This window comes from Hemiscyllium ocellatum, chromosome 10 (assembly GCF_020745735.1).
Source record: "Hemiscyllium ocellatum isolate sHemOce1 chromosome 10, sHemOce1.pat.X.cur, whole genome shotgun sequence".
Taxonomy (NCBI): Eukaryota; Metazoa; Chordata; class Chondrichthyes; order Orectolobiformes; family Hemiscylliidae; genus Hemiscyllium; species Hemiscyllium ocellatum.
In genome coordinates this window covers 57,127,497-57,140,950 of record NC_083410.1, presented here as the reverse complement: position 1 = coordinate 57,140,950, position 13,454 = coordinate 57,127,497, and the positions used below count along the sequence as shown (strand labels likewise).

Here is a 13,454-nt window from a genome sequence, read left to right as displayed (position 1 = left end):
CATCTTACCTCGATCACAAAATAAATCGATCTACTCCAGAAATTCACTAAAGATCCTTATACAACAGCATCCACATCCATGACGACTTCCATTGAGAAGGACAAGGGCAGCAGAGACATGAGAACACCACTACCTGCAAGTGCCCTCCTAGTTACTCAACATCCCAATTTGCAAACATTCCCATTTCTTCACTTGTTGATGGATCAAAACCCTGGAATTTGCCATTAATATCAATTGTGGGTCTACCTTTAGCACATGGAATGCACTGACTCAATAAGGCAGTTCATCACCATCTTCTCAAGGGCAGCAAGGCTGGCCAGCGATGCCTATGTCCCATGAATGAATTAAAACAAAATCAGGCCCTTAAAATAAATCAGATAGGTCTTGGTCTAGTCCTGGGAGTAAACTAGCGACCTATCTGGATTTTATAATGCAGTGGAACACTGTCACTTGCCACAGAAACATTTTATTAAACTTGAAATGTAAATACCATATTGCAACTTATACCAGTATTTCCCTAGGTTAATGGTGTACCATATTGTATATCCTTGAAAACTGTACAACAGTTTTAGACCAAATGCAGTAATATTATCATGTCATCCATACTTCCTGCTCCTTAACCAACATAATCAAAGGCCCCTTCCTCCATGGTTATATTCTCTTCCACCCTCTTCTGTTGGGCAGAAGGTATAAAGATTCAAATTGATGTACAAATATAATGAAGAACAGTTATTAGATTTTTGAATGGACTTCTCAAATATTCAATTCTGATCTCTCTCTTTGTACATTTTCTGCAGTTTTAACACTGCATTTTGCACTTTGTTCTGCTACCCTGATGCACTTTATATGGTATGATCTGGCTATATAGAGACAAAAAAAAACCTGCAGAAGCTGGATCTATAGTCGATAAGCAGGACACTGGAAGAACACAGCAAGCCAGACAGCATCAGGAGGTGTAGAAGTCCTCCCGTAACCCTCCTGGGTGTAGGGGAAGCTGCAAATGAAGGGTGAGGTGGGGGCAGAGTGGTGAAATGGGGATAGGTTAAGACAGGTGGAGGGTACGACCAGGTTGGTCAATGGGAGAGGTGAGGATCGCGAGTGTAGTGCTGGAAAAGCACAGCAGGTCAGGCAGCATCCACGGAACAGGAGAATGGATGTTTCGGGAAAGAGCTGTTCATCAGAAACTCTTGCCTAAAGTGTCAATTCTCTTGTTCCTTGGATGCTATCTGATCTGCAACTGCTTTTCCAGCACCACACTCATGACTCTGATCTCCAGCATCTGCAGTCCTCACTTTCTCCTAATGGGAGGAATGGATCCAGTTGGTGGCAGGCAGCAATAAGAGTGAACTGGTGGGGCTGGGAAGGGAGTTGGGGGATGAGGAAGGAGATTATTTGAAATTGGAGAACCCAGTGTTGTGTCCTCCAAGCTGTAGGGTGCCTAGACAGAAGATAAGGTGTTGCTCCTGTTGGTTTGTGTTAACAATGGAGGAGATCAAGTATGGTCATGTCGTAAAGGGAGTGGTTAGCACAATTAAATGGGTGCTGACTGGGAGGTCCGGTCGGCCCCTGCGGACCCAGCTGTGACGTTCTGTGAGCTGTTCCCTAAGTTTATGTTCAGTCTCCCTGATGTAGAAAAGACCACATCGGGAGCACCTGATGCAATAAAATAGGTTGGAAGAGAGGGAGGTGAACCGCTGTCTCATCTAGAAGGACTGCTTAGGGCACTGAATGGAGGTGAGAGGGTTGATATATTGGCAGGTTTTGCACTTATTTTGGCTACAGGGGAATGTACCTGAGCGTTTGGTGGCAGGGGTGGCGCGAACTAAGGACTGTTGGAGGGAATGATCCTTGTGGAGGTTGAGAGGAGAAAATATTCTTGGTGGTGGGGTCTAGTTGGAGTTGGCGGAACTTTTTGAGGATGATGCATTGGATGCGGAGACAGGTGGGGTGGTAAGTGAGCACAAGGGGGATTCAGTCCTTATTGCGTTGGGGGGGTGGAGTTTAGTGTGGTGGAACAGGGAATGGAGGTGGTGTGGCAGTGGGCTGACTGGATGACCGAGGACAGAAAACCATGTCGCTCAAAATAGGTGGACTTCTGGGATACTCGCAAGTGGAGAGTCTCCTTAAATGAGCAGATGCGGTAGAGGAACTGGGAGAATGGGATGAAGTTTTTGCAGGATACTAGGTGGGAGGAGGTATAGTCCAGGTAGTTATGGGAGTCTGTGGATTTGCAGTACACTCCATCTGCAAACTGTCGTCGGAGATGGAAATGGTAGGTTGAGAAAGGGGAGAGAGGTGTCTGAGATGGACCAAGTGAATTTGAGGGAGGAGAAGAAGTTGTGGGTGCAGTCGATGAACTGCTCCAGTTCAGCCTGGGTGCAGGACGGTGCACTGATGCAGTCATCGACGTAATGCGGAAAAGTTGAGGTAGAATGCCTGTGTAGGTGAAGAGGAACTGTTTGATGTGGCTGACAAAAAAGGTAGGTGGAGCTGGGCCCACCTGGGTACCAATGGCCACCCACTGGATTTGGAGGAAATGGGAAGAGTTGAAGAAAAAGCTATTGAGGGGGACGGGCAGTTCAGTGAGGCAGAGGAGGTTCTTGGTGGAGGGGGAACTGGATGTGTCTGTTCCAGCGGAAGAAGCTGAGGGCCTGGAAGCCATCTTTGTGGGGTATGGACAGATATAAGGATTGCACAGCCTTAGTGAAGAGAAAGACTGCGGGCTGGGAAAGTGAAAGTTGTTGAAGCTATGGAGGGCATGGACGTAGGTGGGGAAGTGCCTGAACTGGGGGGGGTGGGGAAAGAGGACACAGTCAAGGTAGGACAAGATGAGTTCGGTGGGGCAGGAGAGCCAAGACAATGAGTTGGGCATGGCAGTTGGGCTTATGGATTTTGGGGAGCAGGTAAATCCTGGCATGCGGGGCAGGGGGACTATGAGAGACACAGTCAGTGCCTTTGTTTCCTCTGGTGATCTCCCCTTTACCTGTTCTGCCTCCAAACTCAATTTCCTAGCCCCGCACTACCAGGTTCTACCTACTCCCCAAGATCCACAAGCCCAACTACCATGTAAAACCCATAGTCTCAGCATGTTCCTACCCCACCAAACTCATCTCGTCTTACCTATACTCCATCCTCTCACCCCTAGTTCAGGCACTTCCCACTTATGTCCACACCTCCATAGCTTCCACAACTTCCACTTCCCCTGCCCACAGGCTTTCTTTTCACTATGGCCGTGCAGTCCTTATACACGTCCACGCCCCACAAGGATGGTCTCTAGGCCCTCAACTTCTTCCTCTCCAGCAGACCTATACTGTCTCCCTCCACCAAGCTGACCTGGTCCTCACCCTCAATAGCATTTTCTCCAACTCCTTCCATTTCCTCCAAATCCAGTGGGTGACCATGGGTACCGAGATGGGCCCCAGCTCCGCTGCCTCTTTGCAAGCCACATCGAACAGTCCCTCTTCAGCACCTGCACAGGCATGATACCCAAAGTCTTCCACCGTTAATCAATGACTGCATCAGTACAGTGTCTTGCACCCAAGTTGAATTGGAGCAGTTTATTGACTACACCCACCACTTCCACTCCATTCTCAAATTCACTTGATCCATCTCAGACACCTCCCTTCCATTTCTCGCCCTTCCCTTTCCATCTCCGGCAATAGTTTGCAGATGGATGTCTACTACAAATGTACAGACTTCCATAACTACCCGGACTACAACTCCCCCCACCCACTATCCTGCAAAAACTCCATCCCATCCTCCCAATTCCTCTGCCTCTGCTGCATCTGCTTTGACGAAGAGACACTCCACTCGCAAGTATCCCAGTTCTCCACCTATTTTAAGCAATACGCTAAACATTCCTCCATTATCTAGACATCTCTCTGGAGCACCACCTCCATTCCTCATTCAATCGCTCGAAACACTACCAACACAATAAGGGCAGAGTCCCTCTTGTCCTCACCCAGTCACTAAATACCCAGGTACTTTCCCCTGTAACTAGAGAAAATGCAAAACTTGCCAGTACACCACCCCCCTCACCTCCATCCAGTGCCCCAAATAGTCCTTCCAGGTGAGACAGAAGTTCACCTGCCTCTCTTCCAACCTAGTTTATTGCATCAGGTGCTCCCGATGTGGTCTTCTCTACATCAGGGAGACCGAACATAAACTTAGGGAACAGCTCACAGAACATTGCAGTCAGGTCTGCAGGGGCTGATTGGATCTCCCAGTCGGTGCCCATTTCAACTCTCCCAACCACTCCCTTTCCGCCATGACGATCCTTGACCTCCTCCATTGCCAAACCAAACCACAGCACCTTTGGAGGATCAACACCATATTTTTCGCCTGGGCACCCTACACCCTGGAGGACTCAACATTGAGTTCTCCAATTTCAAATAACCTCCTTCCCCATTCCACCGGATTCATTCCTCCCAATGACTAACCAAGTCGTATCCTCCACCTGTCTTCACCTAACCCCACTTCACCACTCTGCTCCCACCTCCCCCTTTATCTGCAGCTCCCTCAATCCTGAAGGGTAACACCTGGAACGTCGACCTCCACCTCCTGATGCTGCCTGGCTTGCAAAGATCTGCCTGTATAGCACACAAAATACCACTTTTCACTGTATCTCAGCATGTGACCACAATATATCAATCACTACAGTCAGCACCCCAATAAATGAAAGGGATTGTTGACTGTTACATAGCAAGAAGTTGGGAACCCGGAGTTATCTGTCTCCAACTAGCAAGCACAGAAACACCCAGCTTAGAATATTCTGTTTCCAAGGCCACAGAAAACGCCTGGGACATTCCCGATCAGCAAGATTTGGCAACATAGTGGAAAAAACTCGGTGCTAACAGGGAAACGTTTGAGAACATTTTTACAGCTAAATCATGCACGTAACGTTGTAGTTGGTTGCTCGCATTTTAAATAGTGGTGAAGCAGTTTTTTTCTTTCAGTTAATACAATACTAGCCTTCCAGAATATAATACTGTTGAAGCAATCTACCAGTTAGCTATTAAATTGCATTCAGTGAGAAAGATCACCTTTTTCTCAGATTAAAAAAATTGAATTACAAATAAAAGCTCCTTTCGCCATTTCAAGCTCAAAGGCATAATTGTCTGGAACACAATTATCATGGCTTCAGTCATCTTCCATCTCCTGTTTATAATTTATGTGCCAATGTTAAATATTTCAAAGCATAGCTGAAGAACAAGGGAGTCCTTTCACAGTCTGAAGCAGAAAGCAAAGCTTTGTTCCCACAAGATTAAATGGCAAAACAAAATTTAGCAATTTCATAAGTAGTCTAAAAAAAGGACCACTCCCTCTTTTCTTCCTCTATTGTTCTCATTCACTCAGCTACCAAAATGTTCTGTTAACTCGGTTAAGGCTAAATACAGGGAAGGTGCATTATCTGATCACTGCATCTAGAAGGTTGTTGTCAGCCTGTTTTCTGTTTTAAAATGTTTTAACTTATTAATAATATTTAGCTATTTTCTACCTAGCACATATCATTTATTTAAAAAGCTTTAAAAGTGCAACTTGTTTTAAAAATATTATGGCACCACATGGTTATTGCACCTGCTAACTGGAGTTGATAGGGATACCAACAACAGCACTAACAATGGCTTAGCATGCTTACCTTGAAGCTGCTTGAATCTTCCTTCCAGCTGATTATAATTGTATGGTATCTGAGAATGAAAGCCAGTGGATAATGGTCCTGACATGCTAGATGTCCTATGTATTTCCATTTGATAGCAATGCAATGAAGGGCAAAACAGTAAAAATAAGAGGAATGTAATCCTCCTGCAGACTCAGTTCACCAGAGAACCCTGGTAGAAAAGAGTGGCTGGTTACCGTTCGTGTAACTGGCCTGTAAGTAAGCTTCTTAAATGAACGAAAATCCAGCATACTCCATTCACTATAGGTTGATGGTGTAAAAAGGCATCACCCATAGATCAGCATCATATCGCCTTTTGATTGTTCAGTTTGCTAATCTCCAGACTATTTTAGCCAGCAGCTTTAAAATTTCCAAGGAAATGAACGACTGAACGGCACACCCACTAAACACAAGCCTGCAGCTTATCTTCCTTCTTTCTGAAGCCAATAAGCACACCTTCACATTACTCCAGTCTGCACTGTAATTTAAGTAGTAGGCAGTCACAGTTTGAATGATGTCACTATTAACATAAGAGTAGGAAGGAATGGGAATGTACCACTTGCAAAAAAAAGGGGTTTACAAAAGGTATGCAATGATAAAAAGAATCCAGTAGTTGCTCGAAAAAGCAGTTGCTCTTTGTGCACACACGAGATTAACTAAAATTTGTAAGGTTTCCAATTTTTAAATGAACAGGGGTTTTCTACAAAAAGCGCACAATTAAGTAGTTCCTGTAAGAGTCCCTCCTTAAATATGGAAGAATTACAACCATTTGTTTAAGTACCTCACGTAACGGGAAAGTCTCATATTTCCATCACAAGGGAAGGAGGAATAATGTTCTTCTTTTAGTTGCATTCCATACACAATAGGACGGCAGTATAAACATCTCAATATTACCCTTAAACTTATGGAATCACTTAAAAGTGGAATTAGACACCATAGTCACGTGTCTGTGTTTCTACTGAAAATTGATTATTAAACCTTAAAATAGTGACAGCAATTTAAAATCTTGAGAAACAAAACAGTACTTCCCAGACTGCTTTAGTTTTTTGAGACTCTCAGATACAGAAGAGTAAAAAGCGGGATTTGCAGATCAAGTGTCTAGACTTCCAACTCTTCTTATCATTAACAACAACCTAAGCAAACCGTATAATTAAATGCCCTTAAGATCCAGTTAAATCCAAACAAATTAAAACGCCTTTATTCCTTCCACATAAACTCCATCTCTCTTTATGAAGTCATCTCATTTCCCTGTTTTGTATTTTTAGACCCACCCATCCTGCCTCAATCACAAAAAAGATCTATCCATGTTTTTGTATACAGTAACAGCAACGTAAACAGAAGCAAATATTAACATAGCACTTGCAATTTATTTTTATTCCATTACTGGATGTGGTGTCAATGTTTATTGTCCTGTCCTTCAAAGAATGGTATCAGCTGCTGCTATATGCAAACATATCCATAGTGTTGTCGTGATCAGAGAGCTAGAATCTTGACCTTACAACTGCAAAGAAAGAATGATATCGTTCCAAGTTGGGATGATGTGTGGCTTGGAAGGGGAACTTACAGATGGTATTGGTCTCATGCATCACTGTGCTTGATCTTCTAGTTGTTGGGGTCATAGATTTGCAAGTAACATAGAACATAGAACAATACAGCATAGAACAGGCCCTTCGGTTGTGCCGAACATTTGTCCTAGTTTAAGCACCTATCCATGTACCTATCCAGTTGCCGCTTAAAGGTCACCAATGATTCTGACTCTGCCACTCCCACAGCCAGCGCATTCCATGCCCCACCACTCTCTGGGTAAAGAACCTACCCCTGACATCCCCCCTATACCTTCCACTCTTCACCTTAAATTTATGTCCCCTTGTAACACTCTGTTGTACCCAGGGAAAAGGTCTCTGACTGTCTATAAACCTCTATCAAGTTACCCCTCATCCTTCGCCGTTCCAATGTGAAAAGGCCTAGCACTCTCAACCTATCCTCGTACGACCTATTCTCCATTCCAGGCAACATTCTGGTAAATCTCCTCTGCATCCTCTCCAAAGCTTCCACATCTTTCCTAACGTGAGGCGACCAGAACTGCACACAGTACTCCAAATGTGGCCTTACCAAGGTCCTGTACAGCTGCATCACCTCACAACTCTTGAATTCAATCCCTCTGCTAATGAATGCTAATACACCATAGGCCTTCTTACAAGCTCTATCCACCTGAGTGTCAACTTTCAAAGAGCTATGAACATAAACCCCCAAGATCCCTCTGCTCCTCCACCTTACTAAGAAACCTACCGTTAACCCTGTATTCCGCATTCTTATTTGTCCTTCCAAAATGGACAACCTCACACTTGACAGGGTTGAACTCCATGTGCCACGCCTCAGCCCAGCTCTGCATCATTTCTAAGTCCCTTTGCAGCCGACAACAGCCCTCCTCACTATCCACAACTCCACCAATCTTCGTATCGTCTGCAAATTTACTGACCCACCCTTCGACTCCCTCTTCCAAGTCATTAATAAAAGTTACAAATAGCAGAGGACCCAGAACTGATCTCTGCAGAACTCCATTTGTAACTGGGCTCCAGGCTGAATATTTACCATCTCCCACCACTCCCTGACTTCGACTGGTTAGCCAGTTCTCTATCCAACTGGCCAAATTTCCCACTTTCCCATGCCTCCTGACTTTCTGCATAAGCCTGCCATGGGGAACCTTATCAAATGCCTTACTAAAATTCATGTACACTACATCCACTGCTCTACCCTCATCCACACGCTTGGTTACCTCCTCAAAGAATTCAATAAGACTTGTAAGGCAAGACCTACCCCTCACAAATCCGGGCTGGCTGTCCCTAATCAAGCAGTGTCTTTTCAGATACTCATAAATCCTATCCCTCAGTACCCTTTCCATTACTTTGCCTACCACCGAAGTAAGACTAACTGGCCTGTAATTCCCGGGGTTATCCCTATTCCCTTTTTTGAACAGGGGTACAACATTCACCACTTTCCAGTCCCCTGGTACCATCCCATTGACAGTGAAGAAGAAAAGACTATTGCCAACGGCTCTGCAATTTCCTCTCTTGCTTCCCACATAATCCTAGGATATATCCCGTCAGGCCCGGGGGATTTGTCTATCGTCAAGTTTTTCAAAATGCCCAACACATCTTCCTTCCTAACAAGTATCTCCTCTAGCTTACCAGTCCGTTTCATACTTTCCTCTTCAACAATACGGTCCCTCTCATTTGTAAATACTGAAGAAACGTACTCATTCAAGACCTCTCCTATCTCTTCCGACTCAATATACAGTCTCCCATTACTGTCCTTGATCGGACCTACCCTCATTCTCGTCATTCTCATGTTTCTCACATACGCATAAAAGGCCTTGGGGTTATCCTTGATCCTACCCGCCAAAGATTTTTCATGCCCTCACTTAGCTCTCCTAATCCCTTTCTTCAGCTCCCTCCTGGCTATCCTGTATCCCTCCAACGCTCTGTCTGAACCTTGTTTCCTCAACCTTATGTAAGCCTCCTTCTTCCTCTTTACTAGACATTCAACCTCCTTCGTCAACCAAGGTTCCCTCACACGACCATCTCTTTCCTGCCTGACAGGTACATACGTATCAAGGACACGTTGTATCTGTTCCTTGAAGACGTTTCACATTTCAATGACATCCTATGCTCTCAACTTATGCTCCTCAGATCCTGTCTTGCAGCATCGTATTTATCCTTCCCCCAATTGTAAAACCTACCCTGTTGCACGCACCTGTCTCTCTCCATAACCAAGGTGAAAGTCACAGAATTGCGGTCACCATCACCAAAATGCTCACCCACTAACAAGCCCATCACTTGTCCCGGTTCGTTACCAAGTACCAAATCCAATATGGCCTCCCCTCTGTTCAGACAATCTACTTACTGAGTTAGAAAAGCTTCCTGGACATACTGCACAAACACCACCCCGTCCAATCTACTTGATCTAAAGAGCTTCCAATCAATATTTGGGAAGTTGAAATAACCTTTCTAAGTTGCTGCAGTGCATCTTTTCTATACACACAATGTTTCACTGTGAATTGTTAGAGGAGTGAATAGATGTTTAAATTGATAAATGGAATGCCAAACAAGCAGGCTATTTTGACCTGAATGGTGTTGATCTTTTTTGTTTATTGATTAGATTACCTACAGTATGGAAACAGGCCCTTCTGTCAACAAGTCCACACCAATACTCCAAAGAGTAACTCACCCAGAGCCAATCCCCTGGCCTATATTTACCTCTGACCTGGTAATTTGGCATGGTCAATTCACCTAACCTGCACATTTTATGAATTGTGGGAGGAAACCGGAGCACCCGGAGGAAACCCACGCAGACACGGGGAGAACGTGCAAAATCCACATAGATAGTCGCCCAAGGCTGGAATTGAATCTGGGTTCCTGGCACTGTGGGGCAACAGTGCTAACCACTGTGCCCCCATGCCACCCTTCTTGGGTGGTTGGAGCTTCATTCATCTTAGCAAGTTGAGAATATGCCATCGTTTGATTGATAGGTGGTGGACAGGATTACTCCAAGTTTGTGAGGTGCTTTTGTATTTATATGGCTGGACCAGTTCAATATTTGGGTGGGGATTCAGTAATAGTAATGCCGTTGAATGTCAGGTTGCAGATAGGCATTCCCTCGCATTTGCGTGGTGTGAAGGGTACTTGTCAACCTAACTGTTGTCCAGGCCTTGCTGCATATACGAATGCACCACTTCAGAATCAGAGAAGTTGGGAATAGTCCTGAATGTTATGAATTAGAAGTGCACACTTCCACTTTGTTGGAAGGAATATTACTGATAAGTTGATAAAGTTCAGGGTGGTTGGGTTCAAATATTTTGAAGAATTTACACAGCAATGCACCTGCGACTATTCAATTGGCCTCCAACACAACCACCTTCCTTTTTACTAGTTACAAATCCAACCAATGGAAGCTTTTCCAGATTCCCAAAGACTTCAGTTTTGCTCAGACTCCTTGATGCCAGACCAGTCAAAGGCCACCTTGATATGACAGGCAATTACTCTCACCTCAGCATTACTGTCCATCTTTGAATCAAGTAAGCACTGACGTCAGACAGTAAGTTGACCTCGTGGAACCTAGATGGTGCATACTGAGCAGGTTTTTGCAGTGTGAATATTGATTTATAGCACTGCCTGTGACACCTTCCATCATTTGGTAATGATTATGAGGAGGCTTACAGAGTGGTAATTAGCCACACTGGGTGTGTCCTGCATTTGCAACAGAACACATCTCCACAGCAAGGCTCTTGAGGCACAGCAGTAGTGTCCCTACCTCTAAACTAGGAGGACTAGTTTTAAGACTTATCTGTCTTATATGTGTGTCACAACATGTCTGAGCAGTCAACATTATCAGGTAGATGTCAGTGTCACAGATGTATTGAAACTGCTTGTATAGGGTTCAGAGAGAATTCTAGTGCACATATCTTCTGTACTATTGACAGGAATGTTTTGGGAGCACATAGTTGAAATATTGGATACTGCATTAACTGTTTATTGATATTGTGTGGTGTGAATTAAATTGGTTGAATACTGATCAATGATGCTAGGGACTTTAGGAGAAGGCTAAAATGGATCTCCACCAACAGTTTTAGTAGAAGATGATGGTAAAGCTTTATTTTTTACACCAATTTTATGGCTTCCCCTTCATTGAGGATGGAGATATTTGCATGGCCTCCTTCTCCAGTTAATTGGTTAAGTTGTACAATAACACCATTGATCATTGGATAGAGAAGAATGTAAAGCTTAGACAAGGTTCATTGTTGGAGAGGTAGCTCCATTCTGTCAAATATTGCTGTTTCTGCTGTTTAGCATACAAGTGGTCTTGAGTTGTAGCTTTACAAGGTTATTACCTCATCTTTATGTATGTGTTCCTGCATTCTTCACCGAACTACAGTTGATCCCTTGGCTTGATGCTAATGGGAAAGTTAGGGATACAAGTTTCCAGATCATTGACAGATATCATTCTGCTGCTGCTGGTCACCTACTGTGCTTTATGGTTGTCCAGGTTTGAACTGTCAGCTTTGTACAAAATCTATCCCAGTTAGCATGGTGGTAATGTCACAGAGCACAAAGGAGGGTTGGCTCACTGCAAAGATGAGATTTGGTCTTTACAAATAGTAAGGACTGTGCTATGGTCACATATATGCTGCCAAGTTCAGATGGATCTGCAAGAGGTAGTCTAGTGAATGCTGGGTTTAGTAGGTTTTTTTCCCCTCTTGTTAGTTCCCTTACTACCTGCTGCAAGCCCAATATCAGGAATATATTCTTCTGTTTTCATTCTTGAAGATAAAAATAACATCCCAGAAATAACTGGAAATCTCAAGATGAGAGGGAGTGAATAACTTAAAATTATTAGAAAAGGTACTGAGGAAATTATTATATCCAAAATCTTATATGTTCCCTGGCACTGATGATCATGATCCAAGGATGTTAAAACAAATGGCTGCTGAGATAGTGGATGCATTGGTTTCAATTTTCCAATTTCCCTAAATTCTCCTAAAAGCCCTGTCAGACTGCAGAACAGTAAATGAGACTCCTCTATTCAAGGGAGGAGGGAGACAAAGTAGGAAAACACAGGCCAATTAACCAAACAATTATCATAGGGAAATACAAAGATCTATTATTAATGAGGTTACAGCACAGCACTTAGAATGTCTTAATGTAATCAGGTACAACCAACCTGATTTTGTGAAAAATAAATCATGTTTAACTAATTTATTAGGTATTTATTAGAGACAAAGTAACAAGCAATGTAGATAAATGATAACCCATGGATGTACTGCCCCTAGATTTCCAGAAAACAACTGATAAAGTGTGACCTCAAAGGTAAAAGAAGAGATTATGGTGTAGGGTATAATATATTGACATAGACAAGAATTAGCTAACATAGAAATTTAGAAAATAGGAGTAGGATTAGCCACTGTAGGAGCAGGTTACTGCAGATGCTGGAATTTGTACTGCAAACAAAAAATGCTGGGTACCACAGTGGGTCAAGTAGCATCCACGGAGAGCTAGTTAACATTTCAAGTCTAGATGACTCTTCATGAGAGTTGGTGTCAAGTGTGGAGAGGGCAGCATGTATGGAAGAGTGTGGAGGTGGTGTGCTGGGGGAGAAAGTGTGGTGATAGTGTAGATTAAGTTTTCGGAATGTGAGAATGGCAGATCAATGGTATATCCAAATGTCAAACTGGAAAGAACAGCTGGGCCCACTGGAGTTGGGGGTGGGAAGTGAGGACATGGTGACAGAGAATGCAACAAGCAAAGCTAAAAGAAAGGAAAGAAATGGGTTCACAATCTGAATTCACTCCCATTCAATGATTAGTCTGTCTTTTCTCAGGTAAAGAGAGCAAAATCCACATCCACTACACCAGGTATAATCTCACCAAGGCCTTGTTCAGCAGCAGTAAGACTCCCTTGCTCCTGTACTCAAACTTTTGTACAATGAAGGCCAACAAATATATTTGAAAATGTGTTGCTGGTTAAAGCGCAGCAGGTCAGGCAGCATCCAAGGAACAGGAAATTCGACGTTTCGGGCACAAGCCCTGATGAAGGGCTTGTGCCCGAAACGTCGAATTTCCTGTTCCTTGGATGCTGCCTGACCTGCTGCGCTTTAACCAGCAACACATTTTCAGCTCTGATCTCCAGCATCTGCAGACCTCACTTTTTACTCAACAAATATATTTGCCTTACTAACTATTTGCAGCAGCTATGTGCTTACTTTCAATGACATGGGCATCCAGGTCCCTTTATGCATTAACTTT

At 43.8% G+C, this 13,454-nt stretch overlaps 1 protein-coding gene across 3 annotated transcripts in view; it reads right to left on the bottom strand.

Moving 5' to 3' along the window:
- sptbn1 (spectrin, beta, non-erythrocytic 1) overlaps positions 1-13,454 on the bottom strand; it is a 298,918-nt gene that overhangs the window by 149,100 nt on the left and 136,364 nt on the right. Inside the window, exon 1 of one of the 3 annotated variants that reach the window (XM_060831505.1) lies at positions 5,639-6,123. The exons of the other annotated variants lie outside the window; for them this stretch is intronic. Coding sequence (XP_060687488.1) covers positions 5,639-5,747 — 109 coding nt within the window. The 5' untranslated portion in view covers positions 5,748-6,123. Of the gene's footprint in view, positions 1-5,638; positions 6,124-13,454 lie in introns of those variants that run through there. 3 annotated transcript variants of the gene reach the window in all.